General features: G+C 47.3%; 1 protein-coding gene and 1 long non-coding RNA gene across 3 annotated transcripts; one reads left to right on the plus strand and one right to left on the minus strand.

Annotated features, from left to right (window-relative positions):
* Positions 1–2,080: 2,080 nt before the first annotated feature.
* LOC116474262 (uncharacterized) lies at positions 2,081–8,896 on the minus strand. 2 transcript variants are annotated; one of them, XM_058446037.1, is made up of 3 exons: positions 8,258–8,702; positions 6,877–7,495; positions 2,081–5,010 (listed from the first exon to the last, which is right to left on the minus strand). In XM_058446037.1, the coding sequence occupies exons 2-3, from the start codon at positions 7,368–7,370 to the stop codon at positions 4,923–4,925; spliced, it is 582 nt and encodes a 193-aa protein (XP_058302020.1). In that variant the 5' UTR covers positions 7,371–7,495; positions 8,258–8,702; the 3' UTR covers positions 2,081–4,922. The 2 variants fall into 2 exon arrangements, with proteins under 2 accessions (XP_058302020.1, XP_032018576.1); XM_032162685.2 differs by lacking the exon at positions 2,081–5,010 and adding an exon at positions 8,763–8,896 and having other exon boundaries at positions 6,177–7,495; positions 8,258–8,364.
* A 60-nt stretch (positions 8,897–8,956) lies between these two features.
* On the plus strand, positions 8,957–17,505 carry LOC131384503 (uncharacterized). The gene is made up of 3 exons (XR_009215398.1): positions 8,957–9,042; positions 13,285–13,609; positions 16,847–17,505. It is a non-coding gene; the product is annotated as an uncharacterized LOC131384503 (long non-coding RNA).
* The last annotated feature ends 3,270 nt before the right edge of the window (positions 17,506–20,775 follow it).

The raw sequence follows: 20,775 nt of genomic DNA on the forward strand, positions 1-20,775 counted from the left end.
ACCCACGGGAGTAGAGCTGAAAATTCTCCCGACGGGGACAGGGGACGCATGTGGGGCGATAAGTGTGTGAATTCGGCCGATTCTAGTGAATTCCCTAATGAAGACGTCACACACGGTAAATGTGTATCGTATTTATTTTCATTCATACTTTACCGATCCGGCTTCTGATGGGTTCATGTGTGTATCTCCGCAGCCTTCTTCTTTGCTCTGTGAGCCCGTGAGTCAAAGAAAGAGCCCCAGTGTAGGCAGGAATCGGGTGGAAACTCACGAAACTTGGGAAAGGAGATTCAGATATTCCGGGCCCTGGCTGTTTTTGGCAAGCCATAGAAAATTTGTTTACAAAGAGCTGTGCCCAAAAGGCAAAAGCTGAAAAGAAATTTTAGTTTCTGGAGGGCCAGCGTCATGGGATTTATTCATGGCTTTAAGTTTTTTATATACATCTCAAGCGCCCTCCACACTGGAGTCAGCATGGATTGTAGTGTGGCCTGTGTATAGGGTTTGTTGTTCAGCTTGTTTTTTTAGATGCCCAGAAGATAATTATTGTCTAATATGTGGAGAAAAGGGCATCCTGGTGCAATATTGCTGAGATAGTCAATTAGGCCAGTGGTGGTAAGGAGTAATGTGGAAGTCGTTTAATTAATAATTAGTGGAACTGGGATCTAAGCATTCCCAGTCTGGGCATACAGACTAAGGAAATCAGTGTACACATGTACACAGTAAATATGTACCAGATTGTGTTGGTTGTATGTTTTTTCTTTTTGTAAGGTACAAAATTTTCCTAGGCATCAGTAGAGACATAAAAAGGAATACTATTCACACTGCCTGAAGAATTAAGTACAACATTAATGTCAGTTCCTTAAGAAGGGTTTGTAGAAATTAGATGATGACACAGAATACATGCAGTATCTCCCTTTAAACTTCTCCCAAAGTTCTAAGGTATAGGAAAAATAGCTTCTACTCTCTCAATTCTTGTTGTAAGAATTCTTACTGTTACATGTAAGAATGTAAGAGACCTTGGGTCCTAGGACAATGCCTGGAAAATAAGATCATGGAAAGAACAATGGCCAGCTGAGAGTAAATTAAACACACAGAGGACAGGACAGGCACAGGAAGCACACCATCCCATCCAATCACGGCCTCAAAGCCAGGTACAGAACACAGGCCTGCAGTCTCCATCAAGTGTCGTGTTTTTTTGTTTGTTTGTTTGTTCATGGACCATACAAAACTTGAATATCTAACTACCATTTAACTCTTTATCCCATTAAAAATAAAGGGCTTTTTTTGTTTTGGTTTTTGGAGATAGGGTCTCCCTCTATGCCGCCAGTGTTTTCAGAGCCTTCCACGTGGTTCTGATGATGCAGGCTCCAATTTGAGGAGGCTGAGGAAGGATACTTAGATGGGATGAGGGAGGAACTGCATTTACAGGAGGTCATAAGCATCCAAAGACAAGTCTCTATAGCAGGATATATTTATTTTCTATTTGCTTCTAATTTTGAAATAAAACTACTTCTTTCTTTTTTTTTTAAGACGGAATTTCACTCTTATTGCCCAGGCTGGAGTGCAACAGCGCTATCTTGGCTCACTGCAACCTCCACCTCCCGGGTTCAAGCGATTCTCCTGCCTCAGTCTCCCAAGTAGCTGGGATTACAGGTGCCCGCCCCATGCCCGTCTAATTTTTTTGTATTTTCAATAGAGATGGGGTTTCACCATGTTGACCAGGCTGTTCTCAAACTCCTGAACTCAGGTGATCTACCTGCCTCAGCCTCCCAAGGTGCTGGGATTACAGGCGTGAGCCACTATGCCCAGCCAAAATAAGACTATTTTTATGTGTATATGATAATGCATAAAAAACAAATTTTTAGGAAAAATATGCTATTTTCTTGTGTGCACATATTTTATCCTAAAGCTATCTTACCCAAAATCCCAATTCAAAAATTAAATCCCTAGAGAAAAACTGAAGAATTCTCCATCATTCCTGTTGAGGAAACATTATTAATATCCATATTATCTTTGTTATTTTTAAACCATAGTATTTTGCAGAGAACCTGATTATATTCCTTAACAATTGAGAACAGAAATATTTATTTTAAATGTTTATTACACATTTCTTTTGAAATTTGCAATTTTCAATGGCATAGTGCATTATGAATCTGCATAATATTTCACAATGGTAGTATCTATGCACACAATAATATACACAGAAACATGTTGGAGGTGTGTGTTCACATTTTTGGAAATGGACAGAACAAAGGGGAAGAAGCGTGCACCTCAATACTCACTCAGGGCAGAGACAGGCCCCTCTAGGGCTGAATTTGAGGTCAGCACCATGTGCAAAGCTGATCTGGGCCTGCTGCAGAAAAGACGCTAAACTCATGTACACCACCTGGCCTCACTTTCCTCCTGTCCTCTGTGAAAGGGACAGGAGAATAACGGTCCCTTACCTGCCACTTAGCAGCTGTGGCCCTTGGGCAAGTAAGTCCCTTTCCTCCTCTGAGCCTCCCACTTTCCCAAGGTTCTGAGCCACAGAGAAAGGCTAGACCTGAGGGGGGCATGGAGACACCTCACCTTCCCATGAAAAGAAGTGGGTATCCATCACCACCTCCCTCAGCATGCAGTTAGCCCGTTTTCCAAACTGCCATGATATATTTCACAGCCCAGTTTAGTGGGGGAAGAACAGGACTGTGCTGGGGCTCCTGGCTGGATTCCTGCTCTGCCTTTTGCTGCCAGTGAGGCCTTGGCCAGGACACAGCCCCTGTGTCCCCAAGTTTTCTCCTCTGTCATATGGGAATGATCATCTCATAGGGTTATGGGGATGATTAGACTGAACAACACCAAGGGTATAAAATTGTGCCCAGCATAAGCAATCAGTGGCGTAATAGGTCAGGAGAAGGTGACCTACAGGACTCAGCGGTGATCGGGAGAGGTGATCACAATTAGCAACTGGAGAGAGCCCCCAGGTCTTGGGAAACACTGCATTTCAACACAGGTGGTGGTTTCACAGCATATTCAATTTCAGACAACATACACACAGCATGCTTAGGATACCCGGACTTTATGTTGGTGTATTATTCTTTTCAGAAAGCATTTTAGTTTGTTTAAGTTTTAGGTTTTGTTTTAAAGCAGGACCTGAGAAATAGAAAACAATCCTGGGAAAGATTCAGGCCTCTGCAGGCTGAGATGGGGCCCGGGTCTATATCTCTGAGGAGGAAAGAGGAACTCATTGAATTTTGGGGAGTACATGGGAGCAGAGAGAAATTGCACTGGGTGTGCATGTGCATGCGTGCAGGTGTGTATGTGCATACACACACTGAGGGGCTGGAGGAGGAAATTAGCAAGGCCCAGAGAAGGGTAGAGGATCTCGAGGCCCGAAGGGCTGGTGCTGCACTTGGCTGGATGGCAGCACAGCGGCCTGAGGTTCATGGGTCATTTTTGCTCCCTCTCCACGTTCACGGACCCTTCCTGACTGTCCGCGGCTCTGAGATGTGGGCCTTGCAAGCTAGAACCGAGTATGCTCTCTGCCCATTTCTGAGGCAGTCGTTGGGACTGTGGGGCCGTGGACCCCTGCCAGGCTGGCCTGTCCCTGGACACTCAGGATGCATTTCCACCTCCTGGCTCCTGCAGGCACCTGCACAAGCCTCCTTTTGAAGGTAATCTGAGGAGTTGTCACAGCAACACCTGTGAACTGAGGCGGATGACAGGGCCACCACAGAGGTGACACTGTGTGCAAGGAGGGGAGATGGGAGCCACCTCAAGCTTTGCTTCCTGCGCCCCCAGGGAGTTGCCACTCATAGTGGGCTCCACCCTCCCCCACCAACATGTTCCCTACCATCCTCCAACAGACACCGCCACTGTGCCCAGGGCCATCCTCCCCGCTGAGTCCTACACAGACCAGGGACCATGAGTCACCCCATCACTTTGAGTTTCCTTCTGCCTGGGCCACATCCAGATTCTGGGATGTTTTCCACACTCGGCCTCACTTTGCCTTTGACGCGCTATGGCCTAAATGTCAGTGTCTCCCAAATTTATATGTTGAAGCCTAATTCCCAATGGGGTAGAATGAACAGGTGGGGCCTTGGGAATGCCCTGAAACCAGACAGACTTTCTCAATAATCCCCTCCTGAAGGAAGCTAGTGCTCTCATCAAACAGGCTCCCGCAACCTCCCTTGTCCCCTTCGGCCACATGAGGACACAGCTAGAGGCACTGCCCTAAGGAATGGGTCCTCACCAGGCACTGAATCCTCAGGCATCTTGATCTTGGACTTCTCAGCCTTCAGAACTTTGACAACACATTTCGGGCGTTAGTAACTCCCCAGGCTAATGTACTTTGTTAGAGGAGCCCACCGGACTAGGACGGGCTCTCCCTTCTCACCTGACGTCACATACTCCCAGGATCCGCCCCTCACAAACTCACGCATTGTGGGAATTCCTTGGGTGAAGGGGCCAGGAGAGGCCCCTGTAAACTGCTCACAGGCAATCAGAGGTCCCTTAGAATGGGGAGGACAGCAAGCACGACAGGAATCTATCAACAATGCACGACACACAGGACCCCAGCAGACCCTCACAGAAAAGGATCAAAGAGGGGAGGCAGGAGAGGGGACCCCCAACCACAGTGTGACAGCCTCCCACCCAGAACAGGGCAGTGGCAGAAGACGCATGGAAAAGAGCCAACAAGAAGAAAGTGAGTCAGAAGATGCATCTCACAGAGCCCAGAGTGGCTCCTGCTGTGTGCAGAGCCCAGGAACACCAGAAAGCAGAGCTGTGTCTATGGTCCAGAGCGATATTGACACTTGAAGAACGAGTCAGTCATTGACCACATCCTACATCACAAAACAGGGGACTTTTCTAGAGTGAAGGCAAGGAGAGAATGTATTCACCACCCAAGAATGTATTCACCACCAAGGTGGGGAGCAAATATACAAGATTCACTGGACTGCCAGGCCCCGCCTTTCCTCACAGAGGCAGACGATGAAGCCAAATTCTGCAGGCTCTAGCAGGCTCCGAAGTTGGGGGCTGTGATCAAGAAAAGGAAGGTCACACTCAGAGTTGGAAAGGCCCAGAAAGCTAGGAAGTCCCCCCATCAGCTACTGTGCCCCAGGCCACCCCCGTCTACACACCCCAGTGCCTCCTGCCCCAGGGAGAAGAGTCTCTGGGTCCCGGACCCGAGGTCTGCAGAGACTCAGGAGACACACAGAGCCCTGGGGTTCACCACAAGCTTCATCCGAGGGTGAAGTGAAAACGTAGATCAGGCGTTTGATTCAGGGTCCTCCTGCACTGAGAAGAGGGAAGGACAAGAAGAGCCATGGCCAAAGCAGGGGGAGTCAGGATGAGGCAGAGGCCGAGCTGCAGGCAGAGCCACCTCTGTGGTACTAACCCGGGGATGCCAGGTTCCTCCGGCCACCCCCTCCCCATACTCCCCAGCTGGCTTGGGAGGAGGCTTGCCATCACTATCCCGAAATTCTGCTCCAACCCCATGTAGCACGGCTCTCTAGTGACGCCCTCTGTCTGGCATCAGCTGGACTTCTGTGTCTCTTCTATCAGCCATGTTGGCTGCTGTCAAGGCAGTGCTTGGGTTTAAGGGTTCCCAGGAATTTGTGCTCAGAGCATGCAAGGCTCCACCTCACCTTTCCTGAGTGCCTGCCTGGGCTGCCCACACACACCTGGGCTAGGGAGGGTCAGAGGCGGCCACACCCACCCACATCTAACTCTTCCTCTGGGCCAACTGTTCACAGGCCAATGACTCCAAAATGCCACCCGTTCTTCATACATTTCCAAAAGAAGGAATGAAGAATACGGTGGCATGTTCACAAGCCTTTTTCTTCTGGAGGAAAAACAAAACTTTGACCAAGGACACAGATCCACTAAACATCTGCCCTGCTCCCTGACAATCCTTCACTTTCTGCAACCACATGCAGAGGTGGGTACGGACCGGGCCACTGAGGCTTCTGTGAAAATAAATCTCTCAGTCACCCTAAAAGAAGGGTAAGAGCCATGGAACTTCCTATTTCACCAAATGTGGAGGGAACGTTTGGGGGTGGTGGACCCTGCATTCTGAGGGGAAAGAAGAAACAGGACCCACTGCTGGGACCGGGGCCAGCAGCCCCCAGGAGTCCCTGGGCATTCAGCCGGAGGCGGCCCCCCCTGCACTACTACCCATGGTGCAGCAGCCCCCCCCCCCCCGTTCTTCCTTTCTGTCCATCAGGACCCATGGAACTGGGCACCCGGCTCTGGGGTATGGAGAGCACACAGGAGGCCTGGCTCCTCCTCACCCCTGACTCTACAGAATTGAGTCTCAACTCAAGTCCCACATAAAGGTCTTGGCTTTCTTTCCTGTTCCAACCCCAGAGAGGGCACAGATGCCCAGAGTGAGGAGATGGTTACTTGACCACCAGGTGTGGAGCATCCCTGGCCAGCTGCTGGGAACCCCGCAGACCGAGGGTGTGGCCGGTGCAGGTGGAAAGTGAGATCCTCTCCTCCTCTCTCCTGCCAAGAGTGGGCCAAGGAGAGAAGGGCCAGGGAAAGGTCCACTAACAAAACCGAGTGGGGAGGAGGGGTGACAGTCACAGCTTTCTACACGGAATCCGGCATGCCACAAGAAGTGTCCCCACTCCTCTTCAGGGCACCTGCTTCCATGCTGGGAACACAGTATTAGACCTCGGCACGAGCTACATGTCCCTGCCCACTCCTTGCCCAGAGGGCGATCGGGAACAGGAAGGAGTTTCCAGTGCCATGGACAAGCCCTGGGTGAGCACAGGATGGGGGGTCCTGCTGTGGTGGATCCTGGGCTGACCGGAGCAGGTCCTGGAAGCAGGCGAGGTGCTGTGCAGTCTGCAGCGTAACTCTGAACTTGACAATGAGGTCTCCCCGCTGAGTGCATACCTTGAGGAAGGGAAGCATCTTTCCATGGAGTCTGCCCCATTGCCTGCCAATGGCATTCGTGCCCATCTAGAGGACCAGCCGCCACCACTGCTGGCTGCCAGTGTCCTTTCAGGCAAACATGGCACCTTGAGAAAATGAGGCAGAGAGTGAGGGAAGGGTTTGAGTAGGAAAGTCACCAGCTGGTACTGACAAGGACACTGAGGGTACAGTGGTTCCATCTGAGCAGAAGTGTGTGCCAGGGCTTCTCTTGGAGCACAAAGACAATGCTGCAGGGGTGGCTTCTGGCCTGCAAACTCCCTTTTTGGAAAGTGGCCTGTGGCTCCAGGTAGCTGTTCTGCGTGCGACGGTGCTGAATCTTGTCCTTGTCCTTGGTGGGACCCCTTGTGCTCAGGGTGGAGGAGCGCTCTGTGACCTCCCTGGACCAGGTAGCACCACGGGAGATCCCCTTCAGGCACTCTTGCACAGAGGTCTGCCCCGCCATCTGCAGGAAGCATGCGGTGTTCCCGGCTCTCCTTAGACACTCTCAGCCACTGAAGTCACTTGCCAAGCATCCAAGGAGGCTTCTCCCTGTGCCTCTGGGTCATGTGGTCAAGGCCAATGCAGGGCAGAGGAGTGACCGCTGGAAAAGAAGAGCCCAGATGAAGTGCAGTCACCTACCTGAGGCGGGGCTCCCCTGGAAGTCCCCATGAAGTAAGTCTAGGAAGAAACCACCAGAGCCACTGAGGGCCCCTAGATATGCAGTGGGGAGGGAACGGGCAGCGCGGCTCATCTTCATGGAGCGATTGCTACAGTGCTGGGATTTCATCAGGCCTGCTAGCTTCATTTGTTACTATTCCCATGAAAAAGTAACATAGTAATGCAACATTTTATTTTATTTTATTTTATTATTATTTTTTGGACGGAATCTTTCTCTGTTGCTCAGGCTGGAGTGCAGTGGCAAGATCTCGGCTCACTGCAACCTCTGCCTCCCAGGTTCAAGTAATTCTCCTGCCTCAGGCTCCCCAGTAGCTGGGATTACAGGCACCCGCCCCCATGCCTGGCTAATTTTTGTATTTTTAGTAGAGATGGGGTTTCACCAGGTTGGCCAGGCTGATCTTCAACCCCTGACCTCAGGTGATCTGCCCGCCTTGGCCTCCAAAAGTGCTGAGATTACAGGCGTGAGGCACCACACCCAGCCTTAACGCAACATTTTAAAAATCAAAATTCATGCTAAATATTCCATTGTGAGCAAAATATCCACATTTTAAATCAAGCCATGGGCAGATCCTGTAACTGCAACGCTCTGAGAGCTGTACAAGTGTTGGGCACAGTGGGAAACTAAATTTTGGCAAATTCCATTCAACCTATAAAGTTGTCACCAAAGAAAAGTAAAAGTACTCACTTGCGGAATGTTCCAGACAGCTCCCAGGAGCACTGCACTGCCAGAGATGGGGCATCTGCTCCCCGAGGACTGGGGCTTTTCCAATGAAGGCCATTTTCCAGTTTCGTCTAAAAGCACAGAAGGACTTCGTGAAATGTTTGGCTTTTTCCTAAGGGAAGGAGGTGCCTACAGCGTTGCCATCACTGCTGCTGGCCGCAAGAAGATGCGTACATATTGTCCCTTCCTAAGGTCGTGTTTTGAAAGTGGGCGACTTTGGAAATTAACTGAGGCTGTAACTGCAGAAAAGAGCTGACGGCATCGGGGAGCTGCTCCGATGAGTCTCCAGAGCGGCTTGGTGACCGCAGGAGCTCTGAGTCGTCAAAGACCGGGGCCAGGGAGCCTGGAAGAGGAAGGGCCCGCTGCTCCCGGGCCACCCCGGGACACATGAGTTAGGGGCAAAATTTCATGCCGCAACACAGTGACTCAGTTTTTTGGAACTGAGGCTGTTCCAGAACTTCTTACTCACTCTTGGCGCCGCCCCAGCGCTTCCAGGCCCCGGACCCGCCGCAAACACCGCTGGGCTTGGACACAAACCGCGGTCCGGTCCCGCCCGGTCTGCTCCTGGTTCCGTTGGAGAGGGCGGTTGGGCTCAGCGCTAGGCGCGCGCCCTCTGCTGGCCGTTGGGAAGCGGCGAGGGAAGCGCTGAGCTCGCGGCCGAGCGGTGGTCGCTCGCCACCTCGCGGACTCTCGCGGAATCGCTGACACAGTGGCCCACACCTGTAATACCAGCACTTTGGGAGGCCAAGGTAGGAGGAGTGCTTGAGCCCAGGAGTTGGAAGTTACAGTGAGTTATGATTGCACCACTGTACTCCAGCCTGAGTGACAGAGGGAGACTCTGTCTCAAAAAAAAGTAAAAAAAAGAAGAAGAAGCTTGGAAGTGTTCCTGATAGACCAGAATACCTGAAGTCAGTGAACCAGAGCTGCAGCCCCAGCTCTTCCTTTGCCCTCTAAGTGTCCTCAGGGAGGGCACCATCTTTTCTGGCATCAGTTTTCTCTGCTATCAAATAGAAAGTATTTAACACAATGATCCCCAAGGTTTTCTCGTATCAAAATATCTCATAATCTCTGTTATTTCTTCACTCCTTACCAAGCAAATGCCTCTAAGGCAGTGCCTGATTTCTGCTTATCACAGGTACCCTTCATTTTTTTATGGGCTCAGGTCCCTTGGAGAGAAAACAGAGACATACACTTAACATCTCAGCACAATTCCCTCCTTACCGGGCACTGTCACAATGGCACTTTGGGAACGAGCAGCCAGGTTGTGATGGTTCTCCCATTTTACAGATGAGGAAAGGGTTTCAGAGAGGCTGTATGACTCACCCAAAGTCAAACATGGACTCCCAGGATGTCAGTGTTAGAAAAGATGTCAGAGATTAAAAGAAGATAATCCTCACTGTCATTTTATTGATAAGGAAACTGAGGCCCAGGTAGTGACAACAGTGGCACCCTCAGGTTCTAAGACTCCTACTCCTGAGTTCTTCCCATAAAACTGCTTCCATTTCATCATTTGTAAACTGAGGATAATCATACCGCCCAACTCATAGGGTAGTTGTGAGCCCTTAGCACCTAGAGGTAAACACTCAATCAATAACAGCCATTATATGATGCTGCCTGCACTACCTGCTATATCCATTTAAGATTTATCCATGACATCTTTGGCTAGAACTACCCAAACAGAGTTTTCATAAAACATTCAACTTTTTGTCACCTGCAGTGGGGAACTGAGAATGGGTTGGGTAAATAAAGATGAGTGAGGGCCGAGAGAGTTGAGGGCCTATTGTTTGGGGGGTGGGAAGGTAGCTGTGCTATTGGGAAAGATTCTCCTACAGATGTAGAAGAATCCAGAGCCCAACAGTCCCCCATTGCAGAGATGAACACAATGGAGAGGGACATCCGGGCCCAACTGGCAGCTCACAAAGAGTTATTGTCACTGTGTTTGACCTTGTTCAACGTCCCTGAAACAAGGGCAGTGAGTTCTTGTGACAATCAGTGCCAGTCATCGGAGCACAAAACAAGCTCTGTGTGAGTTCCTGCCTCTCTTCACATGATGCTATCTCATTTTGCATGGCACTTTACAGTTTATCCAGGATTAGACTTAAGCAGACTTTATCTTACCTTGTCCCCACAGAATCCCTGTGCAGGGGACAGAGAATATCTGTCATCATCTCACAAGATTTCATCTCCATTTTACAAGCTAGAAACTGAGATGCAGAGATGGTTGAACGACTTTATATAAGGTCACACAGTTAGGACACAGCTTAGCCAAGACCCAAACTATTGTTTTTGATTCCTTATTTAGTCCTGTCCGAGTCTTCTCTCCAAAGGACTATACTGACCAAGTGATTTTAGTGTCTTCCATTGCTCGACTCAAATTATAATTACCCTGAGAAGTTTTATACAGTTCTGTGTGAAGATCATATTCTTTCTTTGTTCTGTTTTTCTGTGCCTACTCTGAGCTATCAGGAAACTACAACAGAGCCCTGAATATACTGTCTCATGTGCTGGAATGGAGCCCTACAACATAATTAAAGGATCACAAGCATTTGTGCTCCAGGAAATCTCCAGGCCCTATGGTGATGACTTGTCATTTTAAGTAATCACGTTTTTTAATAAAGGAGTATTTCTAAGAATTGCAAAGGACCTCTGAGTGTCAGAGAAAATAGCCTGACAGAGCAATTCCACTCCTAGGTATTTGCTGAATAAAAATGAAAGCATATCTCCACAGAATCACTTGTACATGAGAGTTTATTGTTGCTGGAAACAACCCAAATATACATTGACAGGGAAAATATATCCACACAGTGGAACCCTACTTAGCAATAAAAAAGACCAAACCTCATAGCTCAGCCTAATCTCAGAGACACCGGGTTTACTGTTGCAGGAAGTCAGGAACCCCAAATGGAGGGACTAGCTGAAGCCATGGCAGAAGAACATAAATTGTGAAGATTTCATGGACACTTATCACTTCCCCAATCAATACCCTTGTGATTTCCTATGCCTGTCTTTACTTTAATCTCTTAATCCCATTATCTTCGTAAACTGAGGAGGATGTATGTCGCCTCAGGACCCTGTGATGATTGTGTTAACTGCACAACTTGTTTGTAGAGCATGTGTGTTTGAACAATATGAAATCTGGGCATCTTGAAAAAAGAACAGGATAACAGCAATGTTCATGGAACAAGAGAGATAACCTTAAACTCTGACTGCCAGTGAGCCGGGCGGAACAGAGCCATATTTCTCTTCTTTCAAAAGCAAATGGGAGAAATATCGCCGAATTCTTTTGCTCAGCAAGGAACATTCCTGAGAAAGAGAATGCATCCCTGAGGGTAGGCCTCTGAAATGGCCGCTTCGGAAGGCGGCCGTCTTTTATGGTTGAAGCTGTAGGGATGAAATAAGCCCCAGTCTACTGTAGTGCTCCCAGGCTTATCAGGATGAGGAAATTCTCGCCTAATAAATTTTGGTCAGACCGGTTGTCTGCTCTCAAACCCTGCTCCTGATAAGATGTTATCAATGACAATGCGTGCCCGAAACTTCATTGGCAATTTTAATTTCGCTCCAGTCCTGTGGTCCTGTGATCTCGCCCTGCCTCCATTTGCCTTGTGATGTCTTATTACCTTGTGAAGCATGTGATCTCTGTGATCTCTGTGACCCGCACCCTATTCGTACACTCCCTCCCCTTTTGAAAATCACTAATAAAAACTTGCTGGTTTTACGGCTCAGGGGGCATCACGGAACCTGCCGACATGTGATGTCTCCCCCGTTCACCCAGCTTTAAAATTTCTCTCTTTTGTACTCTGTCCCTTTATTTCTCAGACTGGCCGACACTTAGGGAATATAGAAAAGAACCTACGTGAAATATCGGGGGTGAATTTTGCCCTATATCTGGCTGAATTTCCCCAGATAGTTTACCAAAAGGAGCCAAACACAAATGAGTACATACTGTATGATTCTATCTAGATGACCTTCCAGAACAAACAAAACAAAACTATAGTGATAAAAATCAGAACAATGGTTGTAGAGGGGAGGAGGGGTGATGGGAATAATTGACTAGAAAGAGGCACAAGGTAATTTTCTAAGGTGATGGAAAAGTTTATATCTTGTTTAGGATGATAGTTTTATAGATGTAAACACTTGTCAATGCTCACCAAAGTGTATGTTATAACTTGTTTAGTAAATTAATTATACCTTATTAAATTATACCTCATTTTTGAAAGTCCAAATTGAGGGAAGAGCAAGACTTACTTTAGGAAAATGTGTTTTCCTTATAACTCTATTCACTCACACACTTTGTTCTGAATATGGTTCCATATGTTAGTGATATATATTAGATACATATATATCTTCATTTATGTATATGTATTTAGTTTATATGTATATATATAAATATGTATATATGTATTTAGTTTACATCTCCATTTTATAATGTACAAGATATTTTACAATATACAATATACAATACTTATATACAATTGTGTATAAATAAACTCATATATTTAGTTTACATCTCCATTTTACAAGCTGGAAGCTGAGATGCAGAGATGGTTGAACAACTTTATTCAAGACAAGACAGTTTTGTTTTGTCTGTTCTGGAAGGTCATCTAGATAGAATCATACAGTATGTACTCAGTGTCTCTGAGATTAGACTGAGCTATGAGGTTTGGTCTTTTTTGTTGCTGAGTAGGGTTCCACTGTGTGGATACAGTTTTCCTGTCAATGTGTATTTGGGTTGTTTCCAGCAACAATAAACTCTTATGTACAAGTGATTCTGTGAACATATGCTTTCATTTGATAGAAATATATATCTAACTAATACATATCGCTAACCTATGGAACCATATGCAGAACAACCCATAATATATATCTCTAACAGATATTATATATATATATATATAATGTGGCCACTTTCAGGAAGACTTTCAGAATGATCCTTGGCTTTTTGATATTTAGTTAACCTAACATGTTTTTTCTTTTTCCTTTTTTCATTTTAGAGACTGGGTCTTTCTCTGGCACACAGGCTTCAGTGCAGTGATACAATCATAGCTCACTCCAACCTCTGTCTCCTGGGCTCAAGGGATCCTCCTACCTCGGCCTCCTGAATAGCTAGAGCTACAGCATGCACCACCATGCCCAGCTAATATTTTAGTTTTTTGTAGAGATGAGAGTGTCTCTCTATGTTGCCCAGGCTGGTCTTGAGCTCTGGCCTCAAGTGATCCTCCCACCTTGGCCTGCCAAAGCACTGGGATTACAGGTGTGAGCCATCATGCCCGTTCTGGAATAGCCCATAAAGACATATAAGAAGTCAGGATCACTATGGTAAGAATGAGGAAAAAGCACCATAAGGATGTTCAGAAAAAGTATCCACGAGACAGTGCAGTGTCCTACTGAGGGTGAGGGAAACTGAATCCTGAAATTGGATTCACAGGTGGGAGGTTGGGGGACAGGCAAATGCAGGGAACAGCTTCTTCCACTTAACAACATTTAATCCTCTTTTGAGCACCTTCATATGCCTCCTGAGAAAGGTCCTGTTGCTCATCCCTAAGAAAGAGCCTCCAGAATCAGAGTGCTTGGCTCTGCCCTTCACCAGCTGTGTGCCCTACAGCAAACTACTTGGCCTCTCTAAAAAGACAGGGATCATGATGGGACCTATATCATTGGTTATTGTGCTGATTGATTAGAAAAAATAATCCACATGAAGGCCGGGCGCGGTGGCTCAAGCCTGTAATCCCAGCACTTTGGGAGGCCGAGGCGGGCGGATCACGAGGTCAGGAGATCGAGACCATCCTGGCTAACACGGTGAAACCCCGTCTCTACTAAAAATACAAAAAAAAAAAAAGTAGCCGGGCGTGTTGGCGGGCACCTGCAGTCCCAGCTACTCGGGAGGCTGAGGCAGGAGAATGGCATGAACCCAGGAGGCGGAGCTTGCAGTGAGCCGAGATCGCGCCACTGCACTCCAGCCTGGGCGACAGTGAGACTCCGTCTCAAAAAAAAAAAAAGAAAAAATATTCCACATGAAGTAGGTAGCATAGAATTAGATACACAGCAATTGTGCAATAACTGTTAGATAACAATTATTGTTGTCCCTAATATACATGGAAAGCTCAAGCAGGCCCTGGAAATTCAGAGGAAAACTCCATATTCTAGTAGCAGAGACAGACAAGTTGACAGCTCATTACAAGTATCATGTGCTAATGACGCAGACAAATGAGATTTAGCGATTCTGTACTATAGGTTATGTTTATTCCTGCAGGGGCCCCCCAGAGATGGAAAATGACTTTCCTATCTTCAGCACAGTCTGGAGTCAGGTCTCCTGAGTCTCAGCCCAGGGGCACATCCACTACACTTTATCCCTTTGAAGGAAAAGGCTCTTTGAATTCTCTAGAGCTCTGTTTATCACTCTCTAGAAACAGCTATCTGTCAGTTACTGGAGAAACAGGTTAGGTGACCTCTTTACATGGTCCCTATGCTCAACCTATTTATACAGAAGCAACTCTAGGCTGCTTTCTGGAAGCTGACAGCCCTACCTTCCCCTCTGCAAAGTAGGCAGGGGCCTTACAGATGGAGATAGTCTATAAAGGAGCTGTCTCCAGGCATGAAGAAATGGGAACAGACTATTCAAGAGCTGATATGAGAGTGGGAACCCAGACAGACTGGCTCCAGGTCTAGGCAGACACATCCAGGCTCTGGCTGCAAGCAGTGCTGGTCCTGGAGTTTGCCAAATAAGGGATTAGGGATGTGGATTGCCATTAACCCTGCAGCTTTCACACCCCAGATTTGCCTCCTAGGGGCTTTCTCATGGCCAGCAGTGAGCATCCACCCATTTCTCCTTCCTCTCCCCTTTTTTTCTTTCTTTTTCTTTCTTTTTTTGTAGAGATTAGGTCTCACCATGTTGCCCAGGCTGATCTCGAACTCCTGGGCTCAAGCAATTCTCCTGGCTCAGCCTCCCAAAGTGCTAAGATTACAGATGTGAGCCACTGCACCTGGCCTTTTCTTCTTCTTCTTCTTCTTTTCTTCTTCTTCTTCTTCTTTTCTTCCTCCTCTTCTTCCTCTTCTTCCTCTTTTTTTTTTTTTGAGACATCTCAAAAGTCTGTCTCAGTCTGTCACCCAGGCTGGAGCGCAGTGGCGTGATCTCGGCTTAGTGCAACCTCCGCCTCCTGGGGTCAAGCAATTCTCTGCCTCAGCCTCCTGAGTAGCTGGGATTACAGGCGCCCACCACCATGCCTGGCTAATTTTTGTATTTTTAGTACAGACAGGATTTCAGCATCTTGGCTAGGCTGGTCATGAACTCCTGACCTCGTGTTCCACCCGCCTCGGCCTCCGAAAGTGCTGGGATTGCAGGCATGAGCCACCGCGCCTGGCCTGGCCTTTTCTTCTTTATTTGAAGTGCCACACTCTCAGACCCTCATGTTCACTCACACATCATTCCAGCACTTACCCACACTCTTAGCTCATACATCTGCTCATATAAACTGAGGCTTAGTACTCACTCTGACTCCCAGGCACAGAATCATAAATCCACCAAACACACATGCAGACACTCCCATGCAGTCACACACACACTCATTCACACATACTGTAACATCTGCACACACACTGTGCACACAATTCGCATCCCCATACATATACAGGTGACCCCTCATCCACAATGCTTTGCTGACCAATCACTTATGATATCTCCACCAATCACTTATGATATCTCCAAAGGGGCCGTTTAAGAATGTTTGGGAGAGATGCCTGGATCACTGAGTTTTCCCCCCAAAAAGCCTCCCTGACCTGTCAACTACCAGGTGGTTAGTTCTCTGTCCTGCAAAACCCGGACCCCAAACAGTGCAAGGTGTTTGTTGAGTGAACGAAGTATCAACTGCTTATCATCCTATTCTTCAGATTTGCCTCTGAGTCACTGTGGTAGTAGTGTGACATGGATGTGTCAACAACTTACTGCCAAATTTACACACCTTCTTTGTTTGGCTAAATTAAATATTTCTCAATACTAACTGCTTTAAAAAGAAGAGCTTATATATGTGGAGTCTCAACCAAAAAGAAAAAGATAGAAATGGCACTAATTATCCAGCCCCTCCACCCCAATCCCTAATTGGTGGCTGCAGAGTTGAGATCCGGGAATGTTGCCTCTTAGAATGGAGGTTGCTCAAAACAGACATGATACAAATGGATTCCTCCCAGGACGCTGATTAGCTACTGGAGTCCCATCTGCCCCATCCAGAGAGAACAGAAGGGACAGGGCTGTTTTCAAAGGTATTGTCCTGGTGGGTACACATAATACTAACCACCAGCCTCAGACTGTGACCAGAGCTAAGATTCATTCAAGTGCCTCCCTTACCCCTCCCCACCACCAGAAAAACACCTTTTGTTATCAGAGCAGAACCAGCTTCTCCTTAGCTGTCTCCCCCAGGGCAATGTGTCAGAGCCAGGTGGTTTACATCTGCTAGGCATTCTTCCTTCTCAGACTCAGGCACAGTGGGTGGGGAGTCTACCTACAGTGGCCTCAGCTATTGGTTGAACTATATATGAAATTGCCTTTTTTTTTTTTTTCAGGTTAAAAATGGTCAAATGTCAGCCATTTCATCTGGTCAAATGAATACTTACTCTACTCCAAAAGATAAGTCAGAACATTTTTCCAGTTGGGTCCTTCCTCCAGCACCAAATGATCATTTGATTTATGATACATTGGGAGTCAAAATATACATAGTAGATCAACAAGGGGATATCAACAAGATGCTCCTGTTTGAACTGTTTTAGTGTTCCTGGGGGTGAAAATCCGTTTATTTCTTCAAGATGAGGAAAACCTGCTGTAGAGGAAATTTACCATACACAAGCTGAAACCTGCTTTGCCAAATCTCCCTAAGATTAGGAAATGGCGTACAGTCCGGATCAGGTAGAGATTTTTGGGGGTACATTCAGAACTCTGAATGCAGCAAGAAGCCTACACAGGGACAGAGAGAGGGGGTCCATTCCTATCTTCTTTTCATGAGACTGAAAAGAAGTACGGGGCCAAGCTTCTGGAGAAGCACGCACTTTTTTAAAACATTGTGTTTATAGATCCATGTTCACTGCAGCATTATTTACAATAGCCAAAAGGTGAAAGCAACACAAGTGTCCATCAATGGATGAATGAATAAACAAAATACCCTATATACTCACAATGAAACGTTATTCAGCCTTAAAAAGGAAGAAAATTCTGATACACACCACACTATGGGCAAACTTTAAGGACATTATGTTAAGTGAAATATGTCACTCACAGAAGGACAAATACTATGTGATTCCACTTAAGAGGTATTGAGAGACATTCAAATCATAGAGATACAAAGTAGAATGGTGGTTGTCAGGGGGTGGGGGAGAGGGGAATAAGGCATTGTTTAATGTTCAGAGAATTTCCGTTTTACAAGATGAAAAGCATCTTGGATATGGGTTACACAATGTATAATTAATGAATATAATTAACAATACTGAACTGTACACTTAAAATGGTTAAGGGAGCAAATTTTATGTTGTGTGTGTTTGTTGTTCTTGTTGTTGTTTTGTTTTGTTTTGAGATGGAGTCTCGCTCTGTTGCTCAGGCTGGAATGCAGTGGTGCGATCTCCGCTCACTGCAGCCTCTGCCTCCCAGGTTCAAGCGATTCTTCTGCCTCAACCTCCCAAGTAGCTGGGATTGCAGGCATCCATTACTATGCCTAGCTAATTTCTGTATTTTTAGTAGAGATAGGGTTTCACTATATTGGCCAGGCTGGTCTCAAACTCCTGACCTCAAGAGATCTGCCTGCCTCAGCCTCCCAAAGTGCTCGGATTACAGGCGTGAGCCAACATGTCTGGCCTATGTTATGGGTATTTTGCCACAAGTTTGCTTAAAAAGTATTTGTAAATCTGCTGTCGTCAGCTGGATGGGACATGGATGGCTGTTTTTCAAACCTGTTTACCCTGCAAATGTGGGGCAGTGTGAGCATTGGCCTTCCGAGCTCAGTGCAGCATTGTTTGAGACACCAAGGCCCCTCAGTTTTCCTGCAGGAGGCAGGCATGCAGGGCCTGGGAGTCCCCGGCAGCTGGAGTGGACAACCTTGCAGCAGCTGTGAAAGGAACCTGTCAAGACAACTGAGGCAAAGAGCCTATACCTGTGAATTCTCGGGGGTGTTGCCCTCCTTAGCCCTGGCTTCAACAATGAAGGGATCTACACAGCACTTACCTTCCCTGCAAAGCTAAAACAAACCATTGCTTTCTTTCTCAGCTGTCCAGAGGTCTGCTGTTTGCTCTGGTTTGGCTCAAAGCCCTTTCAGACAGTCAGGAAAGTTATAAATGTGGATGCCCCCTACAATAGGCTGAAAAATGGCCCTAAAAATTATCCAGGTCCTGATGCTCGGAACCTGTGAATGTTATCTGGCAAAAGAGACTTTGCACACGTGATTATATTAAGGATCTTGAAATGGGAAGATAACCCCGGATTATCTGGTGGGTCCTACATGTAATCATAAGGATCCTTAAAAGAGGGAGGCAGCCAGGCATGGTGGCTCATATCTGTAATCCCAGTACTTTGGGAGGCCGAGGCGGGCAGATCACGAGGTCATGAGATCGAGACCATCCTGGCTAACACAGTGAAACCCTGTCTCTACTAAAAACAAAATACAAAAAATTAGCCGGGCTTGGTGGCAGGTGCCTGTAGTCCCAGCTACTCGGGAGGCTGAGGCAGGAGAATGGCATGAACCCGGGAGACGGAGCTTTCAGTGAGCCGAGATCATGCCACTGCATTCCAGCCTGGGAGACAGAGCGAGACTCTGTCTCAAAAACAAACAAACAAAAATTGTTAAAAATTAGCTGGGCACGCTGTAGTCCCAGCTACTCAGGAGGCTAAGGCAGGAGGATCACTTGAGGCCAGGAGTCTAGACCACAGAGAGCCATCATTGCAATAATGCACGTCAGCCTGAGTGACAGAGCAAGACCCTGTCTCTAAAATAAATAAATAAATCGGGTGGTCAGAGTGGCCTCACTAAGAGAGTGACATTTGGGGAAAAAAAAAAAAAGAACAAAATGCAGCGAGAAAACATACATATTAAAAACCCATTGGTAGTTCCTTCTTGTCCCAGAGTAAATTCCTGACTTTAAACACAGCCTCCGGGTTGTTGGTGGCCTGGCTCCTGCTTCCTCCAGCCTTACCAGCACAAGATCCAGTAAACACTCGCCCCCACGACACGCACACCCACTGTCTCCACACAGGCCAACCTTGAATGTGCACGCTCCCCCTGTGTCACAAACATCAGATCCACAATACTGCTCATGGCATAAATATAAAATAATAGAGTATTGTTGGAGAGAAGATGGAAGGCTAGTTGATGGAGTTACAGGGAAAATATGCAAAGGTCCTGGCCATAACGTGTTCAACTCCACCCTCAGGCTCACTTATAATTGCAGATCAGCACGTGGAGAGCAGTTGCAGGTCATCCATTCCACCCCTCACTGTACAGATGGGGACATCGGGGTCCCAGAGACGGGTAGTGGGGATCACACAGCCTTACCTGCACATAAAGACCCAATATTCTGCAGGAATTACATGTTGTGCATCTGGTCTTTTCATGAGCCTCAAGTTCTTCTATTGAACCTCAGAGGGAGAAACGACTGGTTGGATTTCCGCTCTACCAACTGACTACAAATGAGCCCAGGTTAAAGGGCCTCTCAATAATCTTTGTGACACTCAAGGCAGCGCCCTCTTTCCTGAGTGGGGATTCTGTCTCAGGGGGTCTAGGTGTGCGATGGAAAGACAACAACAGGCTATTGCTCCGTGAAAGGAGGGGAGTCATGGGCTGTCAAAACACAGAATCCAGAAAGAATCTCTTGCCATGGACTCAGGCTTGGGTGGCTGTGTTGTGATCTTATGATCTAGGATCCCATGGTTTGCAACAAGCTCACTGCCTGGGGGACAGGAAAGGAGTGCCTCTGGTGGTACAGAAAGAAATGGGGCATTTTAGGGGACTCCCTGGCTAAGTGTTGTAACCAAAACATCCATGAGGAAGTTAGAAGTAAGTGTAAAGGTCATCAGATTGTGACAAAGCCAACAGAAACAGTCAAATGAATAAAGCTGTGTTACAGATTCTTCAATGCAGGTGGGGAGAGTGGGGTGCACCGGAGCCCACTTATGTGAAGGTCAGATTATCTTACTCCTGCTTCCCTTGTAAGGCCCAGAGAGGTGAAAAGCTACACCCAAAGCCCTCCGCAGCTCTTGGAACCCAGATGCTTCAGAGATACCCTTAGCCCTTCTCCCCAGTGCTTCCCCATGGCCCAGTAAACCATGACAGCAGCAGCTCTCCCTCTCCAGCCCCATCACAGTGCCACGGCCCATGTTCTCTCCCTGAAGCTGCTCCAGTCCCTGACCGCTCCCAGCCCCCATTAGCTTTCAGACTGAGAATCTTAAAAGCTATGTGCGCCGGGCGAGGTGGCTCACGTCTGTAATCCCAGCATCCTAGCATTTTGGGAGGCCG

Source organism: Hylobates moloch, unplaced genomic scaffold (genome assembly GCF_009828535.3).
Source record: "Hylobates moloch isolate HMO894 unplaced genomic scaffold, HMol_V3 SCAFFOLD_10, whole genome shotgun sequence".
Lineage (NCBI taxonomy): Eukaryota > Metazoa > Chordata > Mammalia > Primates > Hylobatidae > Hylobates > Hylobates moloch.

Coding starts and splice junctions, on each gene's coding strand:
- LOC116474262 (XM_032162685.2), bottom strand. CDS start 6,916: ATGGGGCAGACTCCATGGAAAGATGCTTCCCTTCCTCAAGGTATGCAC.